This window comes from Protopterus annectens, chromosome 5.part1 (genome assembly GCF_019279795.1).
Source record: "Protopterus annectens isolate FY-2018-M chromosome 5.part1, PAN1.0, whole genome shotgun sequence".
Taxonomy (NCBI): Eukaryota; Metazoa; Chordata; order Ceratodontiformes; family Protopteridae; genus Protopterus; species Protopterus annectens.
In genome coordinates, this window is record NC_056736.1 from 464,771,224 (window position 1) to 464,785,409 (window position 14,186).

The 14,186-nt window shown below is 38.3% G+C and overlaps 1 protein-coding gene across 1 annotated transcript in view; it reads right to left on the minus strand.

Annotated features, from left to right (window-relative positions):
* Positions 1-1,883: 1,883 nt before the first annotated feature.
* Positions 1,884-14,186, minus strand: part of UPK1B (uroplakin 1B) — a 140,342-nt gene continuing 128,039 nt past the window's right edge. The window contains exons 7-8 of the mRNA XM_044073120.1: positions 12,972-13,055; positions 1,884-3,620 (exon numbers count right to left, since the gene is read on the minus strand). Coding sequence (XP_043929055.1) covers positions 3,573-3,620; positions 12,972-13,055 — 132 coding nt within the window. The 3' untranslated portion in view covers positions 1,884-3,572. The remainder of the gene's footprint in view (positions 3,621-12,971; positions 13,056-14,186) is intronic.

The following is a 14,186-nucleotide window of genomic DNA, read 5'->3' on the forward strand; positions in this document are numbered from 1 at the left end:
ACCAAAAATAGTTTGTCGATTTCCTTAGACACCTGATTAGTTCACCATTGTACAGCTCTAGAACCAGCCAATTGTGTACCAGTCCCTATCTACACCTTGCTTTTATGTTCCTTAATTTTCAAAGAGAGCAGCTAGGTTAATTGGCATCCTTCAACTGAAAAATGAGGAACAAAATCTCCTTCTCTGAAACTGTAGCAAATTGCTTGCTACTGTTAAAATTGCTATATGCTACTGTTACAATTGCCACACATTAAGTGTTTCTGCAGATGGATCACTCCCACACCATCAGCCCCTGCCCTTCAAACACCTTGCTCCCAAGGGCAAGACACACCCTTCACTTCACCCTGTGTATGTACCTGCATTTCTGCTCCAACTCCTTCATACTCAAAACAATCAGAGGTCAACAGTGAAAGGCCACAGCAAACTGAAGGTCAATTCCCTGCAAAATATACCATATACATTACAGTATAAACACCTCTGAAATGCATCCACCTGTCACTACTTTATTAACAAAGAGCAAGATCCACAGCTGCTAAAGTTTTAGACTCCAATCTGGTCAAAAAAGATGCTATGGACTTTTCCCTTAGAAATATTTCCCGTCACTTCTTTAGTGACAAAGAGATAGCCAAGATACCCCAGGTGCTATACGCTTCTATACGCTCCCATCTCATCAAAAGTGCCATGCTCCTTGACTTTTACTTTAATATTTGACATGCAATTAACTGACATTTTTCAACTGTCAAATATCTGTACTTTCAACTCTCTATGCAGTAGTCTCAGTATCCCTTGCTTGTACAGAACCACAACCGTTTACTTGTGCTTTGTAGCAATTAAAGAAAGCCATTTTTTGCATGGCTGTACTCTATAAAGCAGACAACGCTACTCATTCAAATGTGCTTGTGCGATCTTAGTAAAGTATCCTCAAACAAATATGTAATGAGTGCACATTATATTACAACATGTAGTATAGAATAAATGTTGACAGCTGAACACAACTGTATGTGCTAGCAATGCAGTCTAAATAAACTATAGTCTAAATTAGCACTTCTGTAACTACTTAACTAGAATCACCAAAAGGCATGGATTACAGCTGAAAAGGCTTCACTAACCAGCCAGTCCTCTTACCTGGCCAGTGAATAAATCTAAGCTGTAACCATGGAAGACACCAAATTTGGTCATTCTATATTCTGCTTTTATGAGCAGTTTATACCATTTTACTGAAAATGATATTTTGCATCGCAGGAATGGCCCATATACTAAATATAATATTAAGTCACATTCAAACAGGCACAGGTCTATGCTGCAGAACCTTTTCCATAGACAAGAGTCACAATCATATCTCTCAAACTCTTAGTGCAAAATATGAAAAATAAATTAGGATTAAAGGCCCCAAATCAGGGAGAATTTTTAAAATGTTGTTTCTATACACATCGGATACTACTAAAAGAAAAGATTTGGCATTAGCAAGTATTTTCTGAAGGGATATGAAGAATGAAACTTGGATGTCTGACATTATTTAGCATCTTCAATGATTTTCCAGAAAACCTCAAATTTATGAGGAACAGACTAGAATATGATGCTAAAATGTGGACAAACAGCAAAATTCTGTACATTTGAAACAACCCTTATTTTGAATCAAGTGCTTGCATAGGGTAGCAAATCTATCACAATAACACAGACTACAGCCAAATGGGAGCCCAAAACTGTGTGACCTCCCCCTCCATTCTGCTATTGACTTTAAAGTCCTGTGCTGTAGAGTATCTTTAGTAATTGGACAAACTTTCATTCCCAACATCAACCTGACTTCTGCCCACTTTTACTATTAGCATTCTTGTTATACAGGTAATGCAACTCACAGTGAAAGAAAATGCCACAGCACTTTGTTTTTGGGTACCTGGAATTTATTTGTGAATTACAAATTCAGTAATACAATGTATTCTATCTGCAATTAATCTGTTGAAGTATCTGGAAGCCACACAAATATACAAAAAAACATAGAATTATATACACAACAGTAACACATTTTATATAGAAGAAACATTATACCATGGATATATTGCATTACAAACCTTTTCATTTTTGGAGGTACAGTTACAGACTAATATAAAGGCAGCAGCTGTTCAGGTAGGTTTGAACTGTATAATCTAAAAAAGGACAACCTTAAGTTTAATGACACCGACATTTTTCGTCTCTTTCAAGAGTTAAGAGAATGCTTGGAAAGGAAGGATGTTTCCTTCACATACTTCTATTGGTTTCCCAATGCATTTCAGAATGGTCTACTTTGTAGCACTTTTTCATGCTGAGCAGACAATATACATTTCACTTGATGCCCCCTATTTGACCCAGCTTGCAACATGGGTCTCGCTTCTTCATGCATTAAAATGGAAGGTGACAATGAAGCAACTACTTGACTAAGAAGGACAGTAAAAGTAATAGGAAATGTGGGAAAGAGAAGACATGGTAGCAGGAATAAGAGTCTACTCCCCATTGTGTTGCATACTTTTCTGGGTATATACCAGGTAACAGTATTTAGAAAACACCTGCAGAAATCTATACAGCAGGTTACAGTTTACCCAGTTACATTCTCTGTGCTGTAAAAGATGTGCTACAAACATAGACCAAGCTTCCTGCTTAAAATGCATGAATTAGAGATCCCTTCCAGGCCTTGTGGGACAGCTGATTGAAAGTCTACTATTTCTGTGTAGCTTTTCATAAACCATTTCCAAATAGCCTTACTGTAGGTTTTAGGGAACCATTCAAACTATGCAGAGCATTCAGACAACAGTAATTCTGATCCCTTAATTTCATGTCTTATTAACATTTCCTACACTATTAAACAAAGGAAGTTATTGCATAAACGTTCACAGCTGTGTTTAACTGGATCATACAAAACACCTGTGCTGGTACCTTAGTAGAAATGTACCAGTGCTGTGGCACCCATCTCATGAGAATCCCGGGATGCTAGCTACATCACTTTGTTGACATGATCCTAGATACATCACTTTGTTTACATGGTCTACTCATACCCCAGCACAAATAAGTCTGTACAGAGCTGACTACTGTGTCAATCAATAAGTTAAAAAAAAAAAAAAAAAATCATGCAACATTTACCAGTTTGTACACCATTAAAAAACAAATAGTACGTTTGCCAGCATATCAATACTTGAGGGGTGCTTTTGAATTTAAAAACATTAAGATAAGCTCAATCAAGTTCTGATGTTTTTAATATTTATGATGTGAAAAGGGCAAAATGTCTATTCAAAATTAGGTTAGCTATCCACTTGAAATCATGTCAAGATGTCAGTATGTATCCACCTTCTTCATATGTATTTGAATAATCTACTGGGTTTTCAAGGGTGCTTCCCTTCAGGTATCTTCAAAGGAAGGAGTCACTAAGCAAACAAATGGTCCAAACATACATTTAATGTTGCCAAAACAGATTTGTAAGATGGCCAGTACTTCACAGGTTCAGTTTAAATTTGTTTCGGGTCCTCCATATTGGCCCCAGCAGAATTCAAGACAATACATTAAAAGGCTGTCCTGTAATTATGATGTACAGTCTTAGCTCTCATTTAGTCAATTCTGGTGTAGTAGTACATGGATAAAACAAGGACCACAAACTGAAAAGGAAAAAGAAACAATATTAGCATTAGCAATACCAACAGTACACACAACAGGTGTTTCTTACCTGCATCCAGCACAAGGCAGCAAAGACAGACAGAGGGGAAAATAAGTGGCAGGACACCATTGGATCAAATGACAACAAAAACTTAAAAGCAGGCACTAGTCTGGTGTTGAAGATAAATCTGTGGCACCAAGTGTGTATAGTGCAAAAGATTTCATTTCACTACTAAGTGCAAAGATAAAGTATACTTACCTAACAGTAGCTGGTACACTTACCTTAACAGTAGTTTGCTCAAATGGTCACTGCTGTAGGAGCCTTAGGTATATGGGTTATAACCTGCATAGGATACAACAGCTGGCTAGCTTCCAAAGAATCAGAGCACATTCCACATGCGCAAACAATTAGTTGTCTTGAGCCGAACAGACAGGCTTTGGCACCAAGCCCTTCAGAGCTTTCATCCCAGAGAGATAGAGACTTGGCCGTAAAACGACATTGCTAGGGACAAAAATTTGTCCACACCCGAACACAAAAATACACCAAAAATAAGGGAGAATGGAGGGAGGGAGCAACTACTGCAGCAGTGATCATTCAAACATCTACTGTTATGGTAAGTTTTCTTACGCAACTGTACTATGTTCATCACACTGATCACTGCTGCAGTAGCCTTAGCTACAAGGGTAGATTATCATAGCTGACTGCATTTGGGAGGTAGAAGTGGAAGGGTATAGGAGCCCATGGAGAATAGCGCTAGAGAAGGAATATTGTAGTGCCTTGTAAGAGTATGCAGAGATGACAGAGTTGCTGCTTCTAGAATATTTCTATGGCTTTTTGGAAAGTATTGAATTCTAGATGAAGCTAAAACTGTAGTAGAGTGGGCTTTGTCCCTGCCTGGAATACTTTTATTGTGGTGAGAACAAAAGTTTATAGCCTGAGAAAGCCATTTGGAAATGGTCTATTTTGACACTATGTCTCTTACCTTCATGAGAAATAAACACCTGTTCCGAAGATTTGGTTCTGTCGAGATAGTACCAGAATTGTTAGGTGGTCATAGAGTGGTAATAGAAAATGCTACTATTCAATGGTAACAAAGTTCACCCTAGGGATCACTCCAGTGGCTCTACTTGATAGAGGCACTGGGAACTAACATCAGGTGGCACGATGCCAAAGCATTTCTATGGGCTAGATTTGTAAAGGCTCCAGGGTCATTAGCCTAGTACGCACCTATGAATCTATGAAGTATCCTCTACCCTCATTTTTATAAATGGGGAGATGGATAGCTTGGCTTAAAGTAATCTCACATACCACTTTAGGCATGAAAAGGAGTATTAGTTCTCAAAGAAATCTTTAAATGAGAGAGGGATGATTACCATAAGAACCTGAAACTCAGATACTCTTTTTGAAGAGGTCAGAGCAATCAGTAAACAGTTTTTCATGTTAAACCTCAGTTCAGCCAGATTAGGGGGTTCAAATGGAGCAAGTGTTGGCTTCTCTAACGCAAAATTAAAATTCCAAGAATAGGGGGGCACAGGCTTTCTTGGTGGCCTCTTATGCAAAGCCAACTTCAAAAATATTTACATACGAGAATGCTATGAAAGAAGAGGATTCTTGGGCAGACATGCTGAAACAGCCTATAAATGAACCATGATAGAGTAAGAAAGGCCATAGGATAGCAACTCAAACAAGTACTATAAAATCAGAGGAACAAGCCCTGAACAGGTACAGGTTATGTTGTTGGCACCAACTAAAAAAACTTTTCCATTCATCAATACAATTTTTTAGGAACAGGCATTCTTGCCTCCATTAGTACTTGCTGAGCAACAGGTGGCAAAAGGTAATTGAGACCCCATCATCCAGGCAGTCAGCGATTGGGATCCAGGTGCATCAAACACCCCTGATATTGTGAAAGATCCATTTAGTTAAGGAAGCTTGTGGTAATTGCCCCCATTTAGTTAAGAAAGCTTGTGGTAATTGCCCCCAGCCATTTGTAAAAGAAAATATATCCACTGTTGCCTGGGCCACAAGAAGTCACCACAATGATCTTGGCAGATTCCGTCTGAATCTTCAGAAATACTCAATGTCAGTAGAAAGGGAGTAAAAGCATATAGAAATATTCCTGTCCAATGAAAGGAAAAGGCATCTGTCTTCCAGGCTTTCATGCATGGAGTCCTGGAGTGGAATCTGACCAGCTGATTGTACTTGTGGAATGCTCCACAGATGCATCAAATCTTGGAAGATCACCTTATTTAGTTTCCATTTGTGAGGGTCTACCCTTGCCCTACTCAGCATGTCTGCCACACCAGTTCCTCTCTGATGGATGTAGGATGACTGAAGAGTGAGATAGTATAACACAGCACTAACAATGCTAGTATTCAAGGGGTAAGACACGGTTCCCCCTTGCTTGATGTACCGCACAACTGTGGTATTGTTTGTAACAACTTTAAGAGGTCCAGGGGACAAAGGGTGATTCAGAGAGTAGAGTGTCTTGCTCTACCTAATCTGTGTGCTTGCATCTGGTGTCCCACACATCTTGCACTTTTATCCCTCCTGAAACTGCTCACCAAGCAAAGTCCAACACATCGGTGGTGACCTAACTGCTTTGGACTAGGAAGGGAAATTTACACTAAATCCAGATCTTCCCTTTTAGGTCTCCACAAAGTGATTTCTCTGACAAACTCCAGCACTGGGTTTTGAAAAGACAAAAGATGCTGGTGCTGGGACCAATGAAATGTCAGATACCACTGTATCTTTTTCGTGTAGACTCATGCCAGGGTTATCACAGATGCCACGAGACAATATCCTTAGGTATTCCCTTGCAGGGACTGACGTCAAAGTAAAAAGCCTTATGAATAGATCTAGATATAGATCTATTTTTCTTGTGGAAGAAAATCTTTTAAGCATTTCAAACTGAGGTGTCTAGCTGTCACCCCAGGAAAACAAACATGTTTAGAGGGAATCAAAAAACACATTTGAATGTTCTCTTGGAATCCAGCTCATCTTAAAATCTCACCCCCCAAGATAGATTCTTGATACTTGTGGGAAAAATGTCATAAATATGGAAAAATGTGGACACCCTGTAGCTTGCATTGAGCTATAACTGGAGCTAGACACTTTGTAAAAACTCCTGGTGCAGTGGATTGTCCAAAGGGCGAGAGAGAGAACTGAAAGTTATCCAGACTCATAAAACCTTAGGAAACCCCTGAACTATGATGAATAGGGCTGTAATAAGAATTTTTAAATAAAAAACATTCCAGACCTGGGGACGTGGAGATGAGGAACTGGTTCTATCACTTCCCAAGACAACAGGTGCTAGAGGACAAAGAAAATAGAAGAGTCTGATCTGGTAGGTGAAGAATAACCCACTGGAAGTGTGGGGGGGGGGGTTCCTCCTACTGCCATCTGTAACCTTGATGAATGATCATCAGTTTGAAACCATCTGCTGTCAAAGAGAAAAGTGGAGATTCAGACTTTCTGGAAGGGAAAACGGACTGCTCAGATGGTTGTGGCGTGAATAAAGAGCTCCTACTACATCGAAAACAGTAAACATCGAATGGCCTAAAGGCTGAAAATACTGCTCGGAGTTGGTGTATTTTTGGCCTTTAGGTCATTCGATATTTGCAATTTTCACTGTTGTAATATAGACCCATGGATAAAGTTCCTTAAATCAGTCATTCTGATTTGACCTGCCCTTTGTTTCTGGGGGAGGGGGCCCTAAATTTTGGCACTCCCTTACCATTTCTTCTTAAATATCTGTTTACTCACATTTTTGGTGAGACTGTTTGTTTTTTTTTTTTTTTGTTGAAATTGGATGAAGGGTTAGAGAATCCCTTATAAAATTTGTAAAAAGGCTGAAAAATCTTCCTTGCATCAGCTTACCCCTTTCATCACGCTAACCTCTTGCAGCAGAGGAACCAAAAACTAAATCTATATCCAAAGGAGAATTTAAAATTCTATTTTCACATCTGGGATGCTCCAAGAATGCATCCAGGCAAACCACCTAAATCAGTACCAGTGGCCAAAACCCTGAGAGTATCATCAACTGAGCCTCTCGCACACACTCACTCACAGGCGCACACACTCGTGAACAATGAGTTGAGACTTGTAAACTGGAAATGTAGATTTTCCTCTCACAAGAAGAAACTGCAGACAAGACATTCTTCATACTTTCACATTCAGAATAAACTTTAACCTATGAGCCTGACAACTCACATTTTACAACTCACATTTTGAAAATCCAAGTTGTAGAAGCAAACACATTTTTCTATACTTAATAATCTTCCTATCCTTGTCAGAAAGAGGATTGGAATTATCTAAATGTTTAGTAACAGTAAGACTAGCTAAAGCTATGCTCAGTCAGGTTGGGGAGAAGTGTATAAAAACAAACTGAAGAACTTTATACATTCCATCTGCCTTTTATGGGACAGCAGGCTGACTATCAGGAAAACTGCAAGCAGCGACATTGATCTTCCAAAGCTGACAAGAGCTGTAATAATGGGTGAAGGTTCTAAATTCCTTCTAAAAACAGCTCATGATAGTTTGAGGGAATGTGAAATCTCAGTGTTCTCCCACTGAAAGCCACAGGTACATTCCAAAAATAGTTTTAGAGAAAGAGAAACTTCCACAATGGAGAATCTGAAAGAGAGCTTTCCTCAGTGTCTGAATTGGAAATCTGAGGAGAAAATCCTTTACCTTCCTGTCCAGATTCAGAATCTTGAATCTCTTCAGGGAAAGAGGCATCCCTCATTCTTTCATCAGAAACCACCAGTAAGATAGAAAAACAGCCTGAATTAAACCCAGAGTCAGACTAACTACTCCTGTCCAAGGGCATTTAAGGAGTAAATGCATATTTAGTTTTCAGCTCCTTTTTGACAGGAAAATTGTGTAGTGTTATTAAATGGCAGCAGCAGCTTCCCCGGGAATGGGCACAACATTCTAACCAAAGTGGCAAGTCTTCAGTGAAGTGTCTGTCCCATGCCCCCGAGGGACCCCAACAGCTGCACAGGATGCGTATAATCCTCGGTCAACAGTGGCTGTAGGTGCTGCACCAGAGGGATTTGGGGTAAAAGTTGAGTGGTATGAAGAACCAGCTTTGAACACAGCAGAGTTACCCACCTGCAGCTGAGGCAAATTGCTATCCTGTTGTGGTGGCAAAGGCTGCTTGCTTAATTTTTTGTTTTTGTGGCTAAAGAACAGCCTTGGAACTGGTAAGTTTGTTCTATGGTCAAGCTGAAAATGTTTCCTCTTCCCTGGGGAAACAAGTAGACTACATTAAAAGTCACTTTCTCACAAAAGTGCAATAAAAAGTACTTCAGAACACTTTGCCCCCCACAAAAAAAAATTACACAATATTTCAATAGAAAAAAATGGGTTTCTACTATTTTAAACTGACAGAAAAAAAGTGTGCTCCCCAAGTACAGTTATGTCTCATACAGTCCATTTTTCTAAGCAAGAAAGGACATTAAAGCAATACATTTTAAATGTGGACAGTGTTTGTTTTCCCCGAAACAGAGCTTATCTGCCCAGCCAAGGAACAGCACAAGCCAGTCATTTCTCAAAAGCCCACAAATAAGTGCTCTCTTTGATGGCAGGAAAGCTCAGGAGTGCTTGACACCCAGACCTTTTTAATCATCTCAGCTTGAACTGACCACTGGTTTGGGTGTCTTGAAGGTGCCATGAAGCTTTGGAGGTTGGCCAGCTGTTGTATCTTATGCAGGATACTCATATAGCTAGGGCTACTGCAGCAGTGTCAATATGATGATTAAAAAGAATGAAAATTTTAAAATTAACAATTCATTATCCAGTACCATGTTTACCCTATTCAGTGTTACTGGGGGAGAGAAAGACTTTTCCAGTAAGTAATGGGAGAGAACTGATCCTGTGCATAATGTTGGTCCACTGCAGGACTTGTGCCTGTGAACATGCACACAGCGACACACAATGGACATTTCAGAGGAATGTAATTTCATCTCTTTGGATGCATTTAGGATGTGGTGAGAAAATGAGGCACAATTGTTAATTACTACAGCTTAGTTTCATTCAGGATTTGCAAATTCATCAATAATGGGCAAGTTGCATCACAAAAGGATTAAGTGCATTTTTCACCAAAAGGGGTGTAACAATGTTCCAGAGCAAGTTGGTTGCCTTTTTCCTACATTATTCTCTGTAGTTGCAAAACCCAAACCCACAACATATTAATGTAATTCTTTATTTTTTGCCTGCTAAACATTACAAAGAAGTGCACAAAGCAAGCCTAAGTGCTCGAGTACCTTTCTTTCAAAAGTAGTCATTTTACACAGAACAATGCCTTTCCATACTTTCCAAACTGATGCTAGTTTTCTAATGCAGTTTTATTGCTGGTCAGACCTCTCAAGTGTACCCCACTACAAGGAATGTTTCCCATTTTGAGTAAAAAAAATCCTTGTTCCACATTGAAAGGATATGTCACGATATGTCACATATAAAGACTAAGTGTATCCATAGTAAATAATACTGAATCATATATTGTCATCAAAAAATATTTTTGTAAGTGCAAAGTAACTTATTTAGTTGAAGTTGTTCGTAAGTTGTTAGTGTTTCACATTTTGCCCAGTTTTCTCACATTATGATAGGTAGTGTTCCACATTCTTTAAAGTTACGCTGGAGGTATTCATATAAAGTTCACGTCTGTGAACTTGATGTGAAAATAAGCAACAACCTTCCTAAATCAATACCCAGATGTTGGCCTTTGTACCCAGTAGTGCACAAGGGGCACAGTTAGAGGGTTAGAAATGACCCTCCTGTACAGTATATAAGTGAAGAGAAAATAAAATTTCACTTCTGCTTTTTCAAATAGCTCTTTATGCAGTTTTAAAAAGTCCAAAGTCCCTTGTGTATGCGCAATAAAAAGTACATGCACATTCTGTACTGAGGGCACTATTACACAGCAGCAGTTATGTGAATAACTATATATTTGCGTAACACTTCTGAATTTAGTTTTAAAATAGAGTGTAAAACAATGTCACTCAACTAGGCAGAGATCAGTTTGACTGGTTATTATAAACAGGAAGCATTTGAAACAACTATTTGTTGCAGAAATTATGGATGGCTATGGGAACAGCATGTGCTAACTCATATGCCAATCTAGTTCTTGCTCAGTGGGAGAAAGTCTTTTTCTAACATTTTATTTTGTAATTATGTGAAGTTCTACAGATGTTTTGTAGATGACATTTTTGTTTGGCAAGGGCCCTCCCATATTTTAGATCAGTTTGTTGATTTATTTACAGAGCACAACTTCCTATCTGTTTTACTATGCATGGCTCTGACATGCGTTGAGTTTTTGGACATAATGATTAATGTTAGTAATCTAGGCACCTTATCAACTAGTATGTACAAGAAACCCTGCAAGAAAAATATTTTACATAATACGAGCATCCATCCCTGACACACTGCTAGAAATGTGGTTAAAAACCAAGTTTTTAGACTAATGCATTTACATACTGATGCCTCATTTTGAACAGAGCCTTAGACACTTTACACATTGAACTATTGCAAAGGGGATATAGTATAGGAGTAAGAGTAGGCCGTAGAAAAAGTTAATATGAAAGGAGTTATCCCTTATTTTTCTAAGAAATCTGACACAATGTACTAGTCCACAGCTAACCATTAAGTCTGATAGAAACAGAATGGTTCTGACTTACTCCAACAATATTAACTTTATATGTGACATTATGAAAAAGAATTGGCCAGTTTTAAGGACAGACGACAAGCAAAGTTATTGGTGATACTCAGCAGTTTGTCTTTAGGAATAATAAAACTTTAAAACAAACATATGTTAAACAATCTAGGCCTTCTAGGACACAATCTGAACGTCAAGGCACTTATGCCTGTAGGTCTTGTAAGGCATGTAGATTTATTTGGTCAACTACCTCTATTATTCATCAAAGGACCTTAAGGACATCAGTTTTCATTTTTATGCAGACTGTAACAGTGGTACTCTGTTTACATGGCACAATGCATAACATGCGAAATGTTCTACATAGGAAAGACAAATCATACCCTTAGGGAGTGTATACCAGAGCATGTTGATGATATAAGGAATGGAAAATCTACTAATGCACTAGCTAAGCATGTGTTAGATTTGATGACACAAATTTAAGTTTTTGGTCTTGCAGCAATTTAATACTAATATCAGAGAAGGTGATGTCAGTAATGAAATTGAACTTTTGGAGCCAAAATGGATCCTAGATTTTTAGAGCAGATGTGTCTCCAGGACTAAACCTGCTTTAAAAAGAAAGAGGATGTATGAATCACTGATTAGATCACATAACCAATATTTTCATTATGATTGGCCAAATGGTTGTTTTTAAGTGGTTTGTTTGAATGTGTATTTTATGGTCTGGTCTGAAGAAGCAAACACATTGCGAAAGCGCTTACCTGATTTTATTTATTTTAATAAATTATTTATATATTTGTACAACTTCAGCCTACTGGACATCTTTGACTTTTGCATACTGGCACTTCTATTCCCAAAAAGCTGACCATTTAATTCAATGTGGTCCTTATTTATTAAAAAAAAAAAAAACAAGTATTCTAATAGGTATTTATAGACTCTATGGGAGCTTAAAAGGGACTCAGATCTGTCATGTGGATAATATGTCTTTTTTAATGCTTCAGCTCAGAGCAAATTTAGATACTTTGGAAGAATCTTAAGGGTTAACCCGATTTACCCTACCTGGAGACACTGTGTACAGATGTTTTACCCCCTGTTTACATGTTACTTAACATTTTTTTTAAATAAATGGAGAGGCAGGGACCCTGTTCATTGCAGAGAAAATGGTGATGTATGTGGCTTGCCTCACACTATGGCACAGAAATGGAGGTGTCTACTTCCAGGATTATACAGTAAAAAATCCACTGAATGGTGTTTATCACTCACTTCATTTACTACTGCAAAATAAAACTAGAGTTACGAAGGTGGAGAGGACATTTAGCAACCCTCATCCTCCAGCCTCCTCAAACTCCCATTCTCCAAACCCTCATCCTCCAACCCCCCCATCCTCCAACCCTCTGTCCTTCAGCATTAAGTGAAAAAGTAACAGGACTATTTACAGTTCTTGTTATACTCTCAGAAAACAAAGAATGCAAAACCATTCAGCTAGAATCTCTAACAGTTAATCTAAAATTACACAGAATAGACTGAAGTTAGAAAAAATCAGTATGAAGTTTAGAAGCAGCAGTCAAAGTAAGCAATAATGTTTGTGCTTTCTACGGACACTTCTGAACTACATGTAAATCAGATTCTCAGGGACATCTACTGCAAAGAAAAAAACTGGAACCCATTATTAACATTTAAGTGAGGAGAAATACTTACTGTCCAGCAGAGAATGGCAAATCCGAACCAAGCCACGCCCCATGCATGTCTGTTAAGTGGGCCGGCAATCATTTCATAGCACCCCTGTTTAGAAAGGGAAATAAAACATTAAAATGTTACCTTGTGCAGGAATCATAAAAACATCTAAAATGTATAACGTATTCTTCACTTCATTGTCCCGAGACAAAGAAATTCATTTTTTAAATACAAATGCAAGGCCTACACCCAGATAGTACAAGTGCCAAGTAATGCAGTTATGCAGTATCTATATAGAACACAAAGGAATACTAAAAGACACACCATGACAGATGGTGTCAAATATTTTAGCTGACAGTTCAGATAGGTATACTTGCTATCCCACTGCTTTGAGATGGAAAAAGGAGAGATGAATTACACAGTATGACAAGAGACGAGGAGTCTTGATTCAGGTAACAGTTCCTGTTGAGATGTACAATTGGCTTCTACTGCTCAGTAAGATAAGTTTGAAATATGGAACTGCTCCATTAGCTTTCCTTTCTCTCAAATGTATTTAATATTTCCAAAAAATGGGTGCAAACAAATTCTTATTTCATGGATCAGTCATTGGATGCCCTCTATCATCTAGCAAAGGCTGAAAAAAGGTGTTCAAGTCTTTCCTAGTTATACTTCTACTGCAGGCATCCATTAACCTCATACACAAAATTTATGGCACATGTTCCCCATTTAAGAGCCACCTATGTTACCAGACAGCATTGTCCTTCATAGCCACAATGGGGATCTCTCTGATTGCTCCTATCATATCATCTTATTTGTTGTAGAGGTCACCCTGATACTAGTATGGATTTGGTAATAGATATCCCTAAAGGCTAAAGGTAAAGCAGTGAAAAACATTTTGGCAGATCTAATACTCTGCTCTTATCATTCAAAAGTGCAGAGTAATGGAGCCATTTTCAGTAACTTGAAGCATCCAGGGAGTGCCCAGAGAAATTAGTAACTCATTTATAGGACTTCCTGTACAATAAAACCTGTCCAACTTTTTGGCAGTCATGTTTTCAAAGATGCCATTTTAGAAAACATTTTCTATGGTCAAGGAAATTAGAACACTTGGTCTTAGTTCCTCTGTGTCACGATTTCCCAATAGTTCTTATTCTGCCTGTTTTAAGCCTCACTTAAAATGCTTCCTCAGTGCATCCTAAACACTGATGACATCTCAAAATCCAAATCCAAAGATTAAGA